Source organism: Tetranychus urticae, chromosome 1 (assembly GCF_039701765.1).
Source record: "Tetranychus urticae isolate SD_2017Ah chromosome 1, NJAU_TeUrti_SD_1.0, whole genome shotgun sequence".
NCBI classification, from domain to species: Eukaryota; Metazoa; Arthropoda; class Arachnida; order Trombidiformes; family Tetranychidae; genus Tetranychus; species Tetranychus urticae.
This window is the reverse complement of record NC_142958.1, coordinates 13,144,098-13,166,786: the sequence shown is the minus strand read 5'-3', so window position 1 is coordinate 13,166,786 and position 22,689 is coordinate 13,144,098. Positions and strand designations below refer to the sequence as shown.

Sequence of the window (22,689 nt, the reverse complement as noted above, 5' to 3'; positions counted from 1 at the left end):
AATTTTCCTCATCCTTTTACTTCTCAACAAAGGTCAAGAGTTTGCATGTTCGGATAAATGTAAAGATCAGTTGACTAGAAATGATGAAACATTGACCAAGACTTTACTAATAACAAGGTAAAAAAGTGTTTAATTAGAACGAAAAAACTGTGCAAAAGGAAAATTTTTTTTTCTTTTTCTCATAATTCCAACAGAAAAGGTGAAACGACGAATGAAAAGCAAACAATACTGAATGTTGTTCAATTAGAAAGTAAAGTCTGGATAATTGGATTGAAGATAATTGAAACAAAATTGACCCGATAATCTGGACAAGTTAGCAAATAAATTGTTGCATTACATGATAAGTGTTAAGAGAAAAGAGAAAAAATTGTAGAAACGATCATGAGACGATAATAATTCATGGCTATATCAGTTCATTGACAGTTATCATTGAATTCATATTGAATTGTTAAAGATTTCATTTTCCACTTTTCACCCATAAAACTGTTATCCATTGTTTATCATTGAAATGGATGAAGGAAAAAATAGTTGAAATTGACTATTATTCATCGATCTTTTTTCTCGACTCTTTTTTTGCTCTTTCAATAAAACTGGAAATTTCATGGTTCCAAGGAAAAGATGATTTAAATGATGAGAAATGAATAACGAAACTTGACCATCATCAGTGACAATTGATTTGATGAATAATTTTACTCAAAGTTAATTCAATTTACGACTATTTTTCATTTCTAAATTTCAATCTTCAATCCAAACTGTCAGTCAAAAGTTCTTGAAGAAAAATGATGAAAAAAGAACACTTTTTGTCTCTCTTTTAGAAGAAATTTCGAACTCACCTGTGGGAATAATGTTGAATATGCAAGGATCTCGTTGAACTCCAATATCGTTGACTGCCCAACAAGCCAAGGCACCATAAGCAAAACGATTTCTCGGACGGTAAGTGGCAATGCTTATCGATCCATTGGTTATGAATGAGCGAATCTCGGCATTTTCATTGGAAGAGTTTAAAGACCATTTAAAATTTACATTGCTTGGTTCGGCTTCAACTTCACAGGTAATCTGAACAATCTCGTTATGAGCCACTCCATAAATAATCTTTTGTCCAGGTTTGCAGATTGGCGCAACTTTAGGAGGAAAACCAAAAAAAGAACCAAAAAAATCAATTAAAAAATTTGCATTATTTTCTTGAGTCAACTTCAATTGCTCAACTTTTCTCATGACGTTTCAATTTTTGATGACAAATTAATGATTCGATTGAAGAGTAATTTACTCATCATTACCTTGTAAACATGTAACTTTATTGAATTGAGCGTTTCATGACAATTATAAGTCAATTACTCAGCTTGATTCATCATGAAATCAATTAACTCAATGAGCAACCTCAATGATCTGAAAATGGTTTCTTTCAATGCACTTTTGCAATGTCAAGTTATGACTTCAAAGACTTAAAACAATTGCACATTACAAGTTCAATAATGATCGAAAAATTAAAATCCAAGTTTCTTTTTTGAAAACTTTCATTTCCATAAATAAACAATTGACAAGTGACATCAAAGTCAAAACCAACTCTAACAATTTGATCTCGCTAAACAGAACTGAAAAACACTCATTTGATGGGCTCAATAGCACAGCATTGCATCTCGACTCTTGTCCCATTGAAGTGGCTCCTAAGCATAGAGCAAGAAGAGTCTGAGAAGCATTTTGTTGTTTCATTTATCTTCATTAAACCATTTATCCTTAGCTTTTTCATTACTCATTGTCAAAACAGTTTCCTAGTCAATCTTTGAATCCATTGTGATAATAATGATATAAACAATCAGAATAATTTTATAATTAGATTACATAAACTCTTCTGAAACCCATGCAACATTATCGTAGATACGGCAGAGAGAAGGAAGAAAAAAGTGAGAACCAAGAAAAAGAAGAAGCAACGAAAATCTAAAGTAAACTTGCATCTGTAAATCTCATTTGTTGAGGAAGAATGAAAACGAAGGCGAAAAAAAAATGATTGTAATAATGCATGAAACTTATTGTTAACATTATGACTTTTGTCTTTGCACATAAAAGAAATGGAAAAAGACAGAAGAAAAGAGTTTTTCACTTGCAAACTGAATACCTGATTGTTTCTTGCGACCTCCAGTCTGTTCAACTTTTCATGCATTATTTGAAGCATTGAGCAAATTCAATTTGTCAAATTGGTAACAATGAAATATGTATAGATATGTGTGCAAAAATGTTTTGAATAATAAAGCAAATTCAAGTTTTCAAATTTCGTCTTCATTTAAGGAGAAGAGGGAAACATTCAGATAATCTGTTCACAAAAAGAAACATTTCCTGAGGAGAATTGTTTCTCTTTCGTTCCTCACTAAAGACAATAATGTAAGGTTAAATGATTTGAATGAAACACAGAAACAAGAGAGAAAAAACAAAATGAAATTCTCAAGGAGAGAAACTTGGAAAATAGAATAAATTTTAAGCTTCGAAATTGCAAATGTACATATTTTTCCTCTTTTTTTCCTCATTCTACTTGAAACTATTGATTTGTGATGCGAAAAGTAAAACAAATAAACATCAATAAACACAATTGACCATGAGATTGATAGAGAATGAAATTCGGCGAAAAGAAGCTGTTCAACAATGAAAAGTTGCTCATGTTTTTGGCACATTATTTTTCATTTTCAAACCCAATGGTATTTGCTTTTACATTTTATCATGCAAATGATTTAATGTTGCAAGAAACTGAAAAGGTAAAATGTGCAAATGTTTTTACCGCAATCGGGTCCAATGAGACTTTCAAATGTATTTATTCATCATTCAGATTCATCTTTTGTTGCTTACTTCGATTTGTCTTATTCTTCTTTTTTCATCTCGAATCCAAAGTTCATTATTCATTTTTTATTCTCATTCTATTGGTTCTTATTGTTTTTCCCCTTTCATGGTAAACATTAGTAGACTAAAGTTTTGACTCGACATATCGAAGGTGAGAAAGATTCAGAAAAGATGAAAATTGAAATTTTATATTGGTTTGTTTACTTTTCGCTACTTCAATGATTCAGTATTTGATTGGACTGCAGTTTGCTATTGAGTTATGAGTTTACTCTTCACACTCTATGGCAATGTCAACAAGATGGGATCAATTTTGGTATTCATCTTGGATCATCAAAGTCATTCAAAGATGCATTAATATTTAATCTTGCAATTTTGATCTGACATTAGACGAAATTGATTAATAAGAAAACTGAGAAAGTGTTCGTAAGTGGATCAAGTAAAGAAACTTCCGAGAGGAAAACTTAAAACAGATCGAGAAGTAGCGAAAGGAAATTTCGAGTAATCAAGTTTTACCTAGAAAGAAAAAGTTCTAATAGACGTTTTAAAACTTTAGCATCGAATGCGAACAGAACATTTGTTTTGCATGTCGCAACAATGATGGAATAGAGTTTCGAATAGTTTAATCCATGAAAATTTGAATTCAAAACTTTTTGTTCTTTAATTGATATAATATTTATTATACATTATCGAGCAAAGGGAAAGCTGAATATTGTACATTTGAAAACCTTTTTGTTTCATCGAATGTAAGAGAAACTCGATTTTCACTGATATGCACATTCAGAATGCTTAGCAGCCTAAGCAAATGAATTATGAACAAAAAAACATTATTACAGACTTTAATGCAGTTTTTTATGGAAATTATTGTTATTAAATCCTTTAAGCACTTGCATATGAGAGCAATTTAATTTATAACAATGATAAGCTTGTTATAAAAATGAACAAGTATAATAAATAGAGAAGAAAAAAGTTTGTCAAACATTTGAAGCAGCAAAGTTTCCAACAACATTATCAATACACTGAAACATTCACAACTAATGATTTTATTATAAGATTAACAGATTAATCAAGTTTCAGTTTTGAGAAAGAATGAACAAAAAAATCCATTAAAAAAGATTATTTGTATCACCTAGATTCTGATGATTATAAAGTAAAATAATATGTCAATATAATGCCGTAACGAGGAGAAAAGGAGGAATCTTAGGTTGACTGAATCTGAAGCAAAATGATTACGAGAAAATGTTCAAGAAAAGAAAACAAAAAAAAAATAAAATTCGATGAAATTTTCCAAAGTCAGACACGAAACGAAGTCAAATATTGAAAACTTGACCTTTGAAGTGTTTGATCAAAAAAATGGCATTCAATGTTTTCTTTAGAACAAAATGAAATTCGAATTTTTCCAAAAAGTCAATTTCTTATTGGACTCTACATAAATGTACGACTCTTCACGCTCTTTTGCCCTTTTCTCGATTCAATTGTAAAACCCATTTTCGTTGCAACTTGAAAAGAGTCAAAGTAAAGTCTCGAGAAGAGACAAAACATTATTCCAAAAATGGTCTGATTTTCTTTTTCTTTGAACTTTTCTGTTGTCTTCATTAGGTTCACTCATCCATGGTAAAGTAAGGTGAAACAAAGGGTAAACAGAGTGAATGATGAAGCAGAGTTGCGCTCAGAATAAGAAGAGATGCGAAATGAAAAAGTTTCAATTTGCTATTGGAAAGGTTCACTTTATCCAACCTCATGTAACCTCGAAAATGTTAATCAATTTTGAACAAAATACTTCGATGAACCAATGACGAGAGAAAATTTTGCTTTTTATTGAATGAAAATTTTTTTCCTTTTCTTTTGTTTTTGTCTCACTGACTCTCTCTCTCTCTCTCTGCCTTTTCATCATTCGTTTTGTTTTTCCTTTTCCTTTTCAATTCAGTTGGCTTCCGTTCTCGAATCTGCTTTTTGCTCTTTCATTCTATTCTTGCAGTCGATGGGAAACTTATTTCATCCATTTGATTTACCAGGATGTTTGCAACAACTGACACAGTCATTATCATTCCCTGCAAAATCAACGAGAATGACTTCAATTAAATGATTGACGAAACTTTTCGAGTTTACAGTTTTGTCTTTGGAACAAGAAAAATGGCAACAATAAAAATGAAATGCAATTAAAGGTTGAATATAATTGCATTCAATTGAGACTAGAATGGTTGATTGAAGTGAGGTGAAAGACGAGAGATTAATATTGATTCATAATGTTGAATCCTTTTTGCTTTGTTTCTCTTTTTACTCTGCTTCAAGAATGACTGATGACCGATAAAATGAAAAGCTAGAAAATGATAGAATCTCAAATGAATGACTCTTTCTTCTTCTTCCTCTGTCCAGTCCATATTACATTTGTATCATGAAGTAATAGAGTTGAACTGTGAAAGAATCACAAGATTGTTAACTTTGAGCACTTGGAGTCAGAAAGAAGCCAAAAATGTTCCAAACCAGTGAAGAAGTAATGGTGAGTAAATTTTATTTACAACAGAAATGCGAAAAAGAGTCCATTTCTCATTCATTATCAACATAAGTTCACCATTGTTCATCATTCAGTCAAAGTTGGTGCTTAGTGGCGAGATTCAACCAAAGCTGAAATAAAACCAACTTGATAACACTAAAGTTTAATCTTCCTTTGCCTTCATTTCTATGAATTATTTTTTGCTCTGTTATATGCCAGAAAAAAACTCCACAGAAAAAACTTCCAGTCGAACCTAAGATTTAACTCCAGATCCCTCCCAGTAAAACTCCCAATCAATTTTCAGATCAAATTCCCAATCATACTCCAGCACTCCCAGTAAACTCCCAGTCGAACTCCAAAATAACTCAGGAATAACTCCCAATACAACTTTGGTTGTAACTCCCAGTGAACTACAGTTCGACTGGGAGTGATCTGGAGTTAATCTAAAGTCGAACTGAAGGTTACAGAATTAAAGATAACTTTATATTCCGTTCTTTTTACACTGACTAAGCAGTTAGCAGAGAATCGAATGCAAGTTATCTAGAATTTCAAGTTGATTTCTTGACATTCTATACTTTGATACATTAGCAACAACTTCGTTTTATTGCATGATTACCATTGTATTGGACAGCTTTTCTGAGGTTTTGTCTTCTTGCATAAAAGAGTCGAATCTAAAGAAACGCAAAAAATGAACCTTTCAAGACGACAACTTGATGTCATTCAAAAGTTTGAAATAAAAAATGCAAAAAAGAATCAAACTTTGCAAGACTTTAAAGGAAAAAAAAGTTGCATTAAATTGGGAGTAAAATATTGGAGTAAAAAAGTTCGTTCCCAGTTGACTTGCTAACCTTTCACCATTGAATAGTTTCAACATTGACTTGCGTTGGGAGTGCAAAGCTTATCGAAGCAAAGAATTTAAATATTACACTGAAACAAGACTAAATTCACAAACATGAACAAATAATTGTAAAATAAAAAGTTTGCTCATTTTCGTGTTGCATAAACATTGGACTTTTCCCTGGATTGGTTCATGAATCACATCGAATCATCATTTGATAAATCATTTTCAACACAAAATTCATTCTATATTTGCAAATCTCACAATTTAAACTTTGAACAAACAGTAAAAGAAACTGGCGACACAGATGAAGGCAGAAACATACAAAAAAACGTTATTGTGTGATAAACTGTTTAATGGTTAATTGAACAATGAACAATGAAGGAAATGAGGTTGATAATAATGGCAAAGGGATTGATGAAAAATATATAAAATAGACATTTTTATTTGTATTATCATCATCAACATTATTACACGAAAACAAAGATAATCTATTTTACTATTAATCAATCGAGATCAATTTTTCTCCTTTTCTTTGGTTTTCCATTCAATTCAATATTGCAACTTTTATGTTTTCAACTTTTCTCCTTTTTTTGCCTTCTATTCTTTCCTTGCAACTCACACTGTTGTTGTCATGAAACCTCTAATAAGAAAAATTTTATTCCAACATTTCATGGGTTTGCAGTGTGTGTGTGTTTTATGTGGTGAGGAGGAAAGAGGCAAAAAATTTGTCGATAAAAATGATTTTTTCGATTTAAAGATGGATCATAAATCAATGAGTAAATCCTCATTTTCTTGAGCAACATGAAGTTACCCTGAGAAGAGAAAAAAAAGTGAAAAAGAAAATGACATGAAAATAATGGGACCATTAGAGTTGCACTTTTCTCTCTTTCTCTTGGTTCCTTCAACATTCAGCCCAAACTCAGTCATCACTTTCTCGATTCTGTTATCTTGCTTTGGTTATCGGTTCATCATGAGAAAGGGCAAGAAAGAGAAAAAACAAAAACTCGAATCAACCTCTAATCATGTTTATCAGATTTTTCTTTCTCGTTCGCTTTTCTCTTCTGTAACATGCTCTTCAATGCTACTTGAAATGAAGTTTGGTGAAAATTTTCTCATTAAGAACTTTTCTTTTTTTTTCTCTTTTCCTGTAACTTGTCTTATTGAGCGTAAAACATTATCACGGTTGATTAAATTGAAACAAAAAGTCACAAGTTACTTCGACTTTTTTGCACCAACAATTAGTCTTTTTGTATCATTAAATTTTTCCCCATAAATTTCGTGTTTATATTTTGGTAACAGAAGCAATGAAGAGCTCCAACCTTCAACTTTGAATTTTTGTCATTGAAACAGTCATGGATAGTGTTGATGGTAAAGAAGAAAAAAAAAGTTTCTAAATTCCATGTCTACTTACAGTTTATTTTGAGATAAAACTCATCGGAATGTCCTTGACCGGCACTATTTGATGCTGTACAAAAATATCTTCCAGCTTGACTTCGACGAACTTTTTGCAAGACAAGCGATTGATTTGTGACGATGATTCCTTCATTTGGTTTACTAATCAATGGTTCCTCTTCAAAGTACCAAGTTACTCCTGTTATCCAAGGGTTGGCAGTCACTTTACACTCAAGGTAGACATCGTTCCCTTCACGCACTGAATTGTATTGTATCTTGGCTCCTAATGATATGGACAGTTGAGGAACAACTAGAAAGCAAAACAAGAAAAACAATAAATACTCAACAAACATGTCGAACTTTAATATCGAATAAAAAGTTTAACTTACATTGGACATTAAGAGTACGACCATCTTCTAGGCCATTGTTATCGATGGATGGATTATCGGCTCGACAAAATAAATACTTTCCATGATCTTCGACAGAAGGTATGAAAGAAACTGTCGACAGAGTCACATTACCATCACTCGATATCGTATCACGAACATTAACCATCTTCTCATTGCCCTTCCACCAAGTGATCTTAGCCGGTGGACGTGAACCACTTGAAAGACACTGCAACTCGGTTCGTTTGCCAACCGACAATGTGTTTACAACCGAAGTTATTTTTACATCTAAAGGCTTAACTAAAAATGAAACAAAAGACTCAAATTTACCATTCGATTGAGGCCAATGCAAAGCAAAACTTAATATATAACAATGAAAATTCAATGGAAATGTTGATTAATTTCATTTCACACTATTTGTCAACACACTGCTCTTAATTGCATGAATGCAAAATTCATTTAAAATCTCTTTTCATGATAATCAGTCATTCTCTGCACATTTGCATGATAAAGTTTACTTTGATTGATATCATTTAATTCAAGTTTTCCCTTCCATATCAAGTAAATGAAGCTCGAAACGTAGAGTGAAAAAAAAGGTTCAATTGAAATGGAAAAGCGTACAAAAGAAAAATTTCATTTGATGAAATTCACATTTTGCCCAGAAGCTTTTCTATCCAAAAATGAGTTACTATTATTACTTTTTATTATTATTATTATCACCTAAACCGCAAAATTGTTATTTGTTTTTTTCCTCGAAACTGAAACTCGAAAAGAAAAGGTAAGAAAAAAAAAGTTCTCAAGAACAAAAAATACAATTGAAATTAAAGTGAAAAGAAAATGTTTTTTTTCTCCTTTTCCATTTTGTGCCAACTTTAATGTGACAAGGTAAAATGAAATAATGTTATTTGTCTGATACCAGTCAAGAGTTTCAAATAATAAATAATTGTTAAACTCAACTGTAATCGTGAAAAGAGCGAAACAAGTTGAAGAAAAAAAGAAGTTCAATATTTCGATTTTAAATGGAAATCTTTCAATGTAAATTGAACATCAATTTAAAAGTAAAATGATAATTATACTCGAGTTATTTCCTACTTGAATCGAAATTTCTCGGAATGAGACTAGAAGAAGAAAAAGATGCAAAAATTGAGTCGACAGAATTGAACATTTTCCATGGAAAAGACTTGCATTTGTGTCATCATTTCACTGGAACTTGAATTGGTCCAAAATTTTGGTTAAAAGATGAACACCAAGAGTAAACCTCCAAGATTTGGGTTCCTTTATTATGTATATTTATTGCTTCTTTTGCTTCCAAAATGTAACTCTAAATGTTGTTCTTGTACTTTTGCCATTTTCATCCAACATTGGCTTTCAATTTGACTGTTTCTTTTCTTCTTCTTCTTTTCTCTTTGCTCCTTTAACCATTGAGAATTTTCTTCAACATAAATATTTCTTTGAGTTTTTTCATTTTCAGAAAATATTCTTTTCTTTTCTTGGTTTTCTCTGCAACTCTGTTTATCATGAGAAGCAAACTTTCATGTAACTAACCTTGAACAAAATCCATTGTAATCCTTCTGTATAATGCTATGAAACATTTTCACAATCCAAACATTTTTCACTTGCAAACAGTTTATATCAATATCACTACTTTTTCCCGTTTCATATTTCATTATTGCACACAAGATTCATTTGTAACTTTAATTTTCTTTTTCCTCCAAATTTTCAATTTTCCACCTTTAATCATTTATATTTTATCCAACGGATATTTGGAAACAGTGTGAAGTCGCGTAAAGACTCCAAGAGTAAAACTTTGGACAAAATTGAACATTTACTTAAACTTTTCTGTAAACCTTTTCAAGCGTTTAATTCAAACTTGGTTGAAGCTTTTACGCTCAAAAGACTAACTTAAGTAAAGTTTTTTTACGCAGAAAAGTCTTGCTCTTTTGACCATTTCAACTCAAGACATTTGTTTGTCGATTGGATTCTCTTTGAGCGATCATATCGAAATGAAATTAATCTTGTTTTCTCGTTGTTTTTTCGCTCTTGTTTTTGAAAGAAATGCAGATTTGAATTTTGTTACTTACGATTCATATCTAAAATAATTGAGCTTTCAGTTGGGACGGTTAAGTTTGTATTTGAAGCTTTACAGGTTAATTCGAATAAAAAATGGTTTCGACTTAAATTTGTAATAATTAATTCGTTTCTCATGTTATTGTGCGGTGCAAGGCTGAAACTATCATCATACAAAGTATCACCAGTCCACCAAGTTACATTGGGCAGTGGATTACCTAGTAAAGAGAAAACGAAACGAAAAGAAATTGAAAATGAATTCTTTCAAAGGATCGAAGCGCTACTAACCACCTTCAGCTTCACATATTAATATAAGGTCACTTCCTTCAGTATATGGACCAATCGTTCCAATTAAACGTTGACCCTCGGAATCTGTTATTATCATTTCCTTTGGAGGAGCTGGAAAAGGTAAAAACATTTGTCGAAAGAAGAAAATTAATTTCTATTAAAATTCAATCACTGGGCGACTTGAATTGCAATCAAACTTTTCTTTTCTTGAACTTTCATTGTTTCCAACTTCAAGTGTTGAAGGTCAACAGAACAAGTTGATGGCTTTAATTAATGCAGTCAAAGCGTTGAAGATTGAGATGATAAATAATGGAATAAGCTTTCAACTCAGTTCAAGTTATTAATATTATAATCACTTTTTTTCTTCCCTTTTTTTCTTCCATCTTTTTTCCTTCATAGTGATTCTAATTTCTTGGTAAACTATTCTGTTGATTTATGATAAACAGAATAACTTTTCTTCTCATGGAACACACAAATTATTATTATTATATCAACCTTCATTGAACTTGAATCATGTTTATAGTCACTTTCCATTGAATCCATCAGAATAATAATGATGTATTAATATGTGCATCATCAACAATAATAAACTTCTGAACGCAATCGCTTTAAATTTGCTAATCAATTGATTAATAATAGAAAAGCTCAGAAAATTCTGAAAAGAAAATTTCCAAAAATGGAAAATTGATCTTTTCATAAATTGCCAATTCTCAATTACGATTTTGTCAACATGAGTTGAAACATTTGGATTTAAAGTTGAATCAAAACTGTTGACTCGTTAAGGAGAAGACATTAAATTTTAATCAAATAAACTCATGACCTTTGAAGACTCAGATGGCAAGTTTCCATTGACAAGAAAAGTATTGATCCAAGAGTTCATTAATAGGGCGATGAAATAAATGTTTTGGTTAAACATTTGGGAAATCATTGTAATTAAATAGAGAAGAAAGAAGAGTCTGAATGATGGACCTTTTCCCGTTCAACTTGAATTGAAATCGTTGGACAAATTTACTTGTCCCTTGTTGACACATCTTACTTTGTTGATGAGATTTGGTTGAGAAAAGAAAAGAATTGCAAGAAAACAGAGAAAAATGATCAATCATTTGTATTATTTCTTGGAATTATTTTCGAGTTTCCACACAATTTTCGCAACATATGACTAGAGATTATTCAATAACGTCTCTAAATTGGATTGACAAACTTGGAAATTTATTCGCCATGTTTCGAAATTTTCTTCAAGAGAAATTCAAGGAAAAAGATTTTTTCAAACATTTTCTTTTCTCTCAACATTCCAATCAAATTATCCATTTTCTCGATATTCACCTTCGAAATTGATTCAAGAATGTTTATTGCTTCATTATTTTTACTCAATACATTTACATGTAATCAGCCTGGTTGGTCAACAGCATTTTATTATCATTATTACATTTTGTTTGCTTTATTTTGTTTCATTTGTAGAGTCAAATTGTTTCCACTTGAGGAGAAGGACGAATAACGGTGAAACAAGAATCAAGAAAATGATAAGTCTATCAAAGGGCCTTTAGTGATGCTGTAAACCTTTTCTCACTCTTCCAAGCCTCCAATCTCTAGCATTTTATTAACGATAAATATTAATGAATCTCTCAAGTGATCTTTCGCTTTCATCTTCCAATCAATAATCAAAGCCAATATAATCCAAGTTGCAAAAAATTCTACATTTTTCTTGTTCCAAAGCTAAACCAAAATATTGCCAAAAAGGTTATCTGAAGTTTCATTTGAAATGAGCGTGCAAAAATCAATCAGTTGAAAGAATAAGAATTTGACTAAAAGAGAAAAAAAAACTTTTCGTTTTACATTAAAAGTTGGGAATCCAATATCAATGGTAAAGAAGTAAAGTTCAGGGATGGGACGAGTTTCGATTGCAATAATGGTGCATGAGAAGAGAATGGAAAAGGCGAAAAGCAAATATTGTGAACGAACCTATTGAACTGTGCAAAAGTTGCATTAAAAACGAAAAGTAATTCGAAGAAGCGATGTTAAGAGATTGACTGGGATTTTTTGTTGCCATCTTGTACTTCCTTTCTTTGGGTTGCTTCCAATAATATTATAACATCTTAAATTGACCTGAAAATGATTGTCTTCTCTTCTTCTTCTCCATCTAATCATCATCATCATTATTGTCATCATTCTTCTTCCCTCGATATTTTTTCTTCTTTTTTTATTTACTTCTCTTTTCATCTATAATATATCCAACTCTCTTCGAACCAGCACCAATAATAACATTAATATTGTCTATAAGTTATTCTGTTTTCCATTGAAACTTATTCCTGTTCAAACATTTTCTTGTTTATCTTTCAACTATTGTAAAACCCTTGAAAACAATGAATAACTTTCATATTGGAAGGATGAAGAAAAGTGTTCAATCTAATTTATTCACAAGAAAATATCATTTCGAAATTTGGTCACTTTTTTCTCTTTACATTACATTTTCATCTCTTCAAAAGCAAATAAAATGCAGTTTCCAATTTTAATTAGAATCGAATTAAAATAGAATTTTTCCCTTAATTCAGATAATTGCACTTTTCAATTAAAAGACGAATGTTTTTGGATTTTGAAAGTTGTTTATTTATAATGAAAAATTGCAATTAAAAGTAATATCAATCAAATTTCAAAACTTCCGTTTCGTTTCAAAATAGTTACAAAATTTAACCTCAAGGCAATTTGTCAGGAAATTAAGTAAAATTATTTAGCTCAAGTGAACAAAAGTTCAACAAAAAGAAAAATATATTTAGCATCAGAATCAATTTTAGCAAAATTCGAGTCCATCAGGTCTTCCAACCAATCCAACTAGAAGTGTTTCTTTAGTTACAATAATATTCAGTTTGGTCAATAACCCGACTCCAAACAAACGCTAACAATAAGATGAGTTTTTCAACTAACAGTAAGAGTAATGAAGACTTTTCAAGATCGGACGAGATTCACTTTTATGATGAAATCATTTCTACTTCAAAATCGCAAAATGCAAAAAAGCAAATCCTTCAGTCCTTCGACCTGCCCAAAGTCATTGACATTGAACTCGAAAAGATTGAAAGTTCACAGTTTTCAGCAAAAAAAAGATTCTAATGTTTACAAGCGTCTGTGAAATCCAAGAAGCAAGATTGGTAAAAAACTGACCAAGTGTATGAGAAACTTGATAAATACTGAAGATTTCCGTGAAAATGGATATAACGTTGAATAATGTGTTTGATAAGTGAACTGAGAAAATTGAGTAAATAAAATTGAAAGTGAATAAACATGAGAATCTTGTTTGACAAGCTTTTTCAAGATCAAATAAAAAGTCTCCATTTTCTGGAAAAAAAAGTGCAGACCAACTTTGACAGGAAAAAGGAAATGGATAAAATTGGCAAAACGATTCCTTGTTACTCATTGCTAGCCATGTAAAATGAGATTAAATGTATAATCGTGTTATCGATTAAAACTGAAATCTAATTTGTAATAAATTGCAACATTTTCTTCTAGCATTTCATGCAATCTCACTGATCCAATTAACCGTCTTTAACTTTACCAAAAGACATTTTCATAAATTCATTCATATTCAGCAAACAGTCAAAGTTGGTGATAAAAATTGTATCAAAATTAATCATCGACTTGGCATGATAATGATAATGAAAAATAATTTGCTTATAATAATGGGTCAATAAGGATAATGACTAGTTGTCGAAGTCGAGCAAAGTGTCGTTTGAAAAGTATAAATTTAATGACCATTCAACTGATGAATTTTTTTCTCTCTTTTCTCTCAACATTCCATGATAATTATCACCCATTACATGTGAATGTTGATTAGGATCGACTGTAAACCAGGGAAGAGGAAAATTTGCATCACCAACAATATTTCATTTGGCTTCATCTTTATCTTTTTTTCTCTTCTCTTCATCTCTCTCCTTCATCATAATCATGCCTCTCTGCTCATCATGATCATTCTCACCATCTTTTGTCTTCTCATTGAGTTTTTTTCTTCTTCTGTTGGAACTGAAATTAATTACCAACAGCTAAGGCTTTGCAATTAAATTTAATCACCAATTTAATGAACCAGTGATGATGAACATGATTGGGAGTTAAATAGTCTTTTGTTGGTGCAAATAAAAATAATATGTAAAAGGCAAATGATGATGGAAAAGCTCGACATCGGCAAAAGATGGAAACAGGGAAAATTAAAACAAAATTGATGGTAACAAACCTAATGGTGAAATAGTTGAATGAACAAGTTTACTTTTGGCTCGACTTTTCTCTTCAACTTTTATTGCTCTCTTATGGAGATAAAATGAAATAATAATAATGATAATATTAATAATAAAAGTCAAATTGAGATGTAAATGAAGGATAAATCAATTAGTCGTTCAATTACATGGAGAGATGTGCAAACAATCATTTTGTATGAACAGACAAGGGACAAGCTTATCCTGAAAGTGAAAAATATTGTAATAACTATTTATTATTAAACGGAAAATGTTTCAATTATTTTTTTCCACATTATGCGTCATGATAATAAAAGATTCCAATTAGTGAATCGGACCAAAAACCATGAATAAAAAGCAATGAAATTTACCGATAAAAAGAATTGAACAAAAAATTGATCGAAATTGTTTGGCGGCAATTTTTTGGAGGCAAGTTTTCGAAGTCGTAATCACTTAAATCAGCAGTTTTATCTATCAAATTTGCACTACAATAAGCTATGCAGCTGTCAGAGTAACCAAAAAAGAAAATTTGAGTTTCGAATTTTTGCCAGGTTCTGGCTCAATTGTCCATATATTTGACCAAAATCAGTTTTTTCTTGGCAATTTCCTCTAATCTACTTTGTTTGTCAATTACAAACTTGTCAAGCTCTTTCATTAGTCCAACAAAGAAGCAATCTACTAATAAGACGAAAAAATTGTTAAAAACAATATTATGAGTTGTAAATAGAACTTACCAGTTCCACTCAAAGCTTCATTGGATCGGTGGATTTTGCCAGCTTTGTCAAAGTAAAAATGAGGGTTACTGTCAAGCTAATTCTACTCATTATCACCGATAACTAGCAATGAATTGGTATTATAAAATAATAATCAAATTTTGACAGTGAAATTGAGAAGAAATTCACAGTAACAAATAGTGACAGAATCAAAACAAAAAATGGTAGAAAATTAACAAAAAATTAACGCTGTCATTAGATGGCGTTACAAAGAAAAAACTGTCAGGGGCGCTAAATTTGATTCGGTGATTTCAGAGTATTTTTACCGATAAATAAGAAATCTTTTACTAAGCAAAAATCATAGTTTTCATGCTATGATCTTATATGATAGTTAGACGCAATAATCTTAATTATATTTATCATCTCGAAAAATATCAAGTTACTGGCAAGCAATCAGCGCGATTATCCTCAATCGAGAAATTGCCGTGACTCCACTAAAAAATATTTTTACTGGGTTAGTGAAACTGCAGTTTGTTCAAAATCAACAATATTTTGAGAAGAAAATTATTTTTACTGGATTCTCAGTGAAAAAATGTGTTTTCGCTAATACGGGAAAACTTTCAAAAGATAGAAAAATCGTCAGAAGAAATGTTGAATTTTTCGAAAACTCTCGTTTTTCCATTCTGTTGAGTTTTCAGATGGGAAATGCTGCACTGAAAACTCGGAAAATCTTGCAGAAAATTTCCATCGAACCGAACTTTATTAATTTTTATCGCTCCAGTTTTGGTAAATGAGTAAAACTGAATTTTTTTCAGTGTTAAGTTTCGTAACGTCATACCGATATAAACAAGTAATAAATGCTTGCATGAGAAATTGTTTTTATTAATTTTTTCCATTCATGCGTCTTTTACCAGGAATAATCATTGAGTTGTTCGTAATGGAATTAAAAGCATTAACTCAATATGTTTCGAAAACTAGTTTTGATAATTCCATTCTTGGAAACATGTTGAGTTGAATTCATCGTTTTTTTTCATTCATTTAAAATCCCTTTTCTCTTTAGGGTGAGAAATTTAGTTTCCTACAAATCAGAATAGAAGATGTGAAAAGGAAGAAAAAATGAAACAATATTTTCTATCTCTTAATATTGTATTTTACATGCAGATAATCATCAGATTCATAAACATATTGAGGCTTTATTCATTTCTGATTATAACTACTTTCTTCTTCTTGGAGCAACTTTCCCTTTTTTCGCTTCTCCTTCTACTTATTGGTTTAATATACACAGTAGAACGTATTATTATTGCTTGTTATTAAGAATCAACTGGGAGGCAGAATGAATATGTAAGCATTAAATAAATACGAAATATGATAATTTTGCTCATTCAGCTTTTCCATCATTTTTCATTCAAATAACATGAGACTGGGATTGAAATGTGAGCAAAATAAGTTTACTAAATTCTTATAAATGTTGAAATGAACAAGAAAAATATGATAATAATGAGATTCATCTTGTTTCATTAGCTAATTTTGTGTATCCAAAAGTAAAGTTGGGGAAAAGTTTAAGGAATTTCACATTCCAAGCAAAAAGAAAAACGTGAAAAATGAATAAACAGGGTAATAAGTGATAGAATGAGAAGCATGATGATTGAAGGAAAAAAAGTTATGTTAAGTTGTGATCAATAAAAAATTCCAAATTATTCACTTGAAAGTGGTTACAATCGATTGAATCTATTCTCAGAATAATATTGTACCAAACCTTTGAGCCTGATTTTTGCGGATACATTGAGTTTAGCTATTAGCTATTACTCTTTGATTTTCATTTCACGTGAAGCAAAATTCCTTAGAATTGAAACTCGAAACTCTGACCGACTTGTTATACCCAAGATTAGCAGTCATAAATCGTTAGTTGATTTATGTTTAGAAACTAGAAAACTGTTTTAATTAGCAAATTCAAACCCAAATTATGTTGAGGTCTTGATTAATTCACTTGAATCAGGTCAACATTGCATTTATGAAAAACTTGAATTGGGCAGTTGATTGAAGTTGACAGAATTGAATTGAGGAGGGAAACTGTTCTTAAAGATGATTGAGTTTCTTTGACTTTTGGATGAGAATGAAAAAAGAATAATTTTCAATCTTTTTTCATTATCTTTGTATCCATCTTAAATGAACTGAGAAACTGGCTTTTCAAATGAAATGTAAAGACAAGACAAAGGAGGAGGCAAGGGAGTACAAAGTAGAGGAAAATTACAAAAGAAATATTCTATTAGCAATACTTTAGATGATAATGATGATGATGACTGGAGACACTCTTGAAATGCTTTTTACCTCATCATTTTCATCTTCTCAACTTGTATACACTCTCTTTACTGGGTGTATTCATGATGACGGAAAAAGTGTATAATCTTTTGATACAAAATTTCCACTCTATTTTTCACATTTCAAGAGTTGGGATTTCGTCGCAACGTCAAGAGCAAAGATGGAAAAGAAGGAAAAAAAAAGTTTCAAAACTCAAAACACATGAAACAAGCAAAGCCAAAAACTAGGTAAGAATATAAATTTAAAGAGCAAAGAATGGTACAGAATGCATCATTTAAAGGTAAAGTAAAAAGTGTATAAGATGAGAGAATTTGGAAAAAAAAGGCAAAAAGATAAAGATGAATAAAGTGAAAATGTCATTAATCTTGGCAAGAATTTTTCAAGACTATTATTCAGATAATGGTTCCTTATTTCTGATTTTGTAAACCCTTTACTTGTGTGCTCTTTGTTTTCCATTTTTCAACACATTTTCATCATTTCCATTTCCATTTATTACAATTTAAATTTAAAGCCTAACAAGACGAGGTCGAATGGAGCAATTGATGCTTTCAAAAGTTCAATGATAATGATGATGAAAGGTGAGTGGAACCAGAAGAGGAGGCGAACAAAAAGAATAACCTTTTTCTTTGTTTTCATTCTCTAAAAAGAAACATTTCCATTTGGCTTATTTTTAGCTGCATAGATGAGAATTGCCAATTCACATGAGAATATTGTTGTCAATCTGGAAATTACCTTTAAAAATACCTTTTCAGTTCAAATTATATTATTAAACAATTTATTGGTTATTGGAATGCACTTTACCTCGACTTGAATGCTCATTAAATCAAGATAGATTAAGAGTCTTCCATTCAAGGAATTGATATTTCAAACAATTTTCTTTTGGATAACATTAAATGCAGTCTTTACACTCCAAGCACAGGGAGTTCATCAGGGAGTGTATAACTGGGAGTTGAATTTCGATAGCTTAAAGTTGAACACTTCCAAGTTGGAAGTTAACCAAAGTTAAATAGGCCAATATTCGTGAACTAAAAGAAATGAGGAAAACTCTGAAAATCTCAAATTTGGATTGTTCAAATCGCTATTCAAATCGAAAAAAAACAACTTTCAGTCTTTTGCTCTCCAAGCAAAATTCAAAACAATATTGACTTTCGGATAAAAGTCACCTTGACTTTGAATTCTTACCAGAAATTCTGCAAGTTGATGGAACATTTTGCAATTAAAAGTTTTCACGACTTTGTCCAGCTGTGAGTTCGATTTCGTTTCGAAAGACTCCAGTAATAAGGAAAAAATGTAAATTGAAATTTTTCGAAATCTCAAATGTCTAAAAATTTTGAGTAAAAGCTTTGATTTTGATCGCTTGAATAGTTATTCACTTTTGGAAAACCACTTTCGAAATCCCGATTTTTTCCTCTTCTAAATTCAAGTTCAAAGTTACTTGAGGTTTGAATTCTTAGATGGAATTACTTCAAGTTCATGAGCAAAGATTTCGCAATTAATTAATAATTTTTACAATTTTGTTGGCCCAGAATCGTGATATTCATTCAGGAGAAACTCAATAAAGAGTAAAAAATGAGTTTCGAAATTTTCGGGTTAAAAATTTTCTTTACTCGGCAAAGTTGAACACTTTGAAATGTTATTACAAGGCAATTTAAGGAGACTTGAAGTATTAATAGGAAAAGTCAAAAAAAAAGTTGTTCAATATTAAACTCTAAATCAACTCTACCTTTTTTTCACTCTTTTGCAAATTGCTTTTTATTCATTAACAAAGTAAGATGTATTGAAGTTTAAAGTATAATAACAATGTTAACAAGATTATTGTTTCTTGTGTCACAAAAACACAAATTAACAAGTTAATTTAATCACCAAAAAGCAGAATGAAAAAAGTCTTTTTTTTGTTCGCCAAAGTTAAAGATCAAACAACTGTAAAATGTAAAAAGATTATGATGAAGTTGTTAATACAAACAAGAAGAAGAAAAGTTGAAACGAATTAACATGAGATTGATAACTTGGAGTGAAAAGAGAAGTTTTTTTCTTCTCTTCTTCTCAGGGAAATAAATTTCTTGCCTGTAATGGTGAAAGAAAAGGTAAGAAGATGAAAAAGTGAAAAGTTTACCAAGAATGAAGTTATAATTGAGAAGAGTTAAAAATGAAAATAGACTCGGCATTTTGAAGAGAAAAAAGAGTTTTCAAGATTAATCGAAAGCAAAAGGAAAATGAAAATGAAACAATAAAGAATGAAATAAAATGAAGTAAAGAATGGAATGAGATTCGAAAGGAAAAAAATGACGAATATAATTCAAAGTGATTTAATCAGTGAACAATGGAAACTCAACTGAATCCCTTGTGAAGATGTTTTACAATCAACAATCAAAGAACTAAACTTTTCACGTTTTCTTTTCTTTTTTTCACCCAATTCTTTTACTTATTCTGGTCAAATTTTCACCAGAAAACAGTCATTTCGAGTTACAATCTTTTTGTCTTTCAAAGTAGCAAATTTGTCGATTTATATTGATTTGGAGATTTGGAACTTTCCAACTTTTCGATTCTATAAGCTAAAAATTGATGCGAATTTTGATGCTTCATTGGAATACTTTTAGTGCCTTTGCCTGTGTCGATGTTGGTCAAGTGAATAATGTTTGCTGTCATTGTGTTATAGAAAATTTGGACAAAAGGTTGACCTGGAATATGGTTTGATAGACTATTGAGAATTTGAATGTTTGCATTAGTATTTGTTTGGCATTGAAATGGAATCGAGAATTGGCAGAGAATTTAATGTCACTTTTTCTCTTTTCCCTCTTTTCAGGGTATAATGTTTTTCTGGAAATGAAACTTTATTTAAACTGAATCCATTCAATTGCATTATCAAAATGTTGTGTTGAATACAAAATTGTTACTGAATGCCTTTCAAGTTTCACTTAAATGTACACACATCAAACTCAATAAACAATGAAATTTGATTTGAATTTTTTCATCCAAACTTCATCAATCATCGTTCATGGATTTAAACATTTCAACGTTAACCTTTGAATTTTCATTTTTTCGCTCAATATATTTCGAGAAAATTCAAGATCTGCAGTCTTAATCAAAAGGTGCATTTCATTGAGAAATGAATAAATTACGATTCCCAGTCGGACTTGGAAATTTCGATTAAATTCATTTCGAAAAAATTTTACAAAATTTCCAATTAAACTAAACAAAAGTTTGACATGAAAAGTTCAATTTTGAAAGTTGCTCCAAAGATGAACAAAAAAGTGAATTTCCTTCCTTTAACTTTACAATCAACTCTGACTTTTGACTAACGCTATAAATAGTAATAATCAACTTTGAATGTTAATCTATTAATAGTGATCAATTAGACGGGAAAAAGGTCGTTCCGTGAAAGGATAAACTTTGTAACCACGAAATGAGCAAACTAGAAAATGATAAAAAGAAAAGTTTTTTTTCAACTTTCATGTCAAAGAAACAAATTGACTGGCATTTTATTGCTCTTTGTTTCTGTTTCAATTTTTTGTCTTCACTCCCAGGGAAGAGATAGACTTTTGTCCAGATAAAAATGTTGATTGAGTGCAAAACTAAACTCGCCCAAATCTGAATCGGTTATCATGTAAGCTTTACTTTGCTCATTGGTCAAAATTTCCAGAGCAAACGAATTCCACCTTTTTGTTCCAAATATTATTTTTTATAAGCTTTACCATTTGACAAATGGTCACAAAGATTAAATCCATTTATAAAAGATTAGAGTTAAAAAGCCATAAAACATTTAAAGGTCAATTTAATCCTTTCTTTGGGTTTAACAATTTTCGTTATTAGTCAAGATTAGCCTCAGAAACCAAATAGCATGGAAAAGTTGAAAATCTTTAACAACAAAAATCCAAATTCACAAGCCAAAGTTGAGACTCGAAATTGCATTCGAAAAGAAATTGAAAGAATCATTGTGAAAAATCGAAAAGATTATTTTCTTTAAGCCCGAATCGACCTTTTTCTAATGTGCAAAACACAATTAAAGATTGCGTTTATCAAGCTCATTCAATTATCGAAGATAATCTTGTTATGATGAATGCTGATTAATTTCATTATGATAATTAGAAGCAATAATAATCAAATAACTTCTCATTGCGTGTAATAAACACCTTATTAACCAGCTTATGGCCAGTTTATTGATTGGTGAATCGATTATCTTTCATCTTTTGCTTTCCATTGCTATTGCTTGTTTCCTTTTTCCGTCTTTTCTGTTTCTACTTTTTTCTTCTTCTTCTTCTGTTAAATTAAACCGAGAGAAGCAAAAAATACTTTTAGTTCTGTAAATGATATAAATGATTGACGATGATGATATTGATGCTGGCATGGTAAAGAACGACAATGAGTTTCTTTTTTTGCTCAACAGAGTGAAACGCAGCACTGAGCAAGAATGAAAACAGATGAAACTTGTCACAATTTTGTCCTTTTTTCCCTCTATTTAGCTCTTCTTTTGTGGTTTTGGTTTGCAGTAAACTGGTTAACAATGAGTCGAGATGCTTTGATATGCTGGTTTGGAGTAAAAATTTGCAATTTAATTTCGTTCTTTTTTCTTCTTCTTCTTCTTCTTTTTTTGCCCTCCTGTGCTGCTGTTACATCTTGTCGCTCATTGTTGCTCTAAATGGATTTGTGGAATGTTGATCAAGCTTTTGGGTTAAACTGGAAAGAGGTGGAGGCTGCAACTCTTTGTACTCGTACTCTTTGTGGATAAACATTTGGCTGTTAATGTTTGCTGCCTTTCAATTACATCTTGCACTGGATCATCATCATTAGATAAGCCAAGAATTGAATCCAGTTTTGCCTGTAAGCCTTTCAAGATATTAAATGTACAGGGAAAGAGGCTGTTGATTGGATTCATCTTGTACATTGTACTTTGCTCTTGTATAATTAAGCTTGCTGTAAGTCATAAGTTGTAATTTATTGCAACATTCATTTTACATGCTGATACAAGTTTCTATCTTTAGGCTGAGGTGATGATTAATTGAACAACCGTAAGGCGGTGTCAATAAAGGTGTTTACCCAAGCATCTATTAAAGGTGCAGCTTGAGGTGATTAACCAAAAACTTCTTGGATTACGTTCGAGTCTCTTAATCAAAGTAATTAGGGAAACACGAAACAGCAATAGCTATCGAGTAAA

General features: G+C 30.8%; 1 protein-coding gene across 5 annotated transcripts in view; it reads right to left on the bottom strand.

Moving 5' to 3' along the window:
• LOC107361387 (protein turtle-like) overlaps positions 1-22,689 on the bottom strand; it is a 163,946-nt gene that overhangs the window by 28,111 nt on the left and 113,146 nt on the right. For 3 of the 5 annotated variants that reach the window (XR_016198219.1, XM_015928210.3, XM_015928208.3), the window contains 5 exons: positions 10,292-10,402; positions 10,018-10,221; positions 7,940-8,236; positions 7,570-7,860; positions 834-1,121 (listed from right to left, as the gene is read on the bottom strand). Coding sequence is in view for 4 of the 5 variants with exons in the window: in XM_015928210.3 (XP_015783696.2) it covers positions 834-1,121; positions 7,570-7,860; positions 7,940-8,236; positions 10,018-10,221; positions 10,292-10,402 (1,191 nt within the window). In the remaining variant the exon portion in view is untranslated. The remainder of the gene's footprint in view (positions 1-833; positions 1,122-7,569; positions 7,861-7,939; positions 8,237-10,017; positions 10,222-10,291; positions 10,403-22,689) is intronic. The other 2 variants (XM_089266835.1, XM_015928209.3) reach the window with 1 other exon arrangement.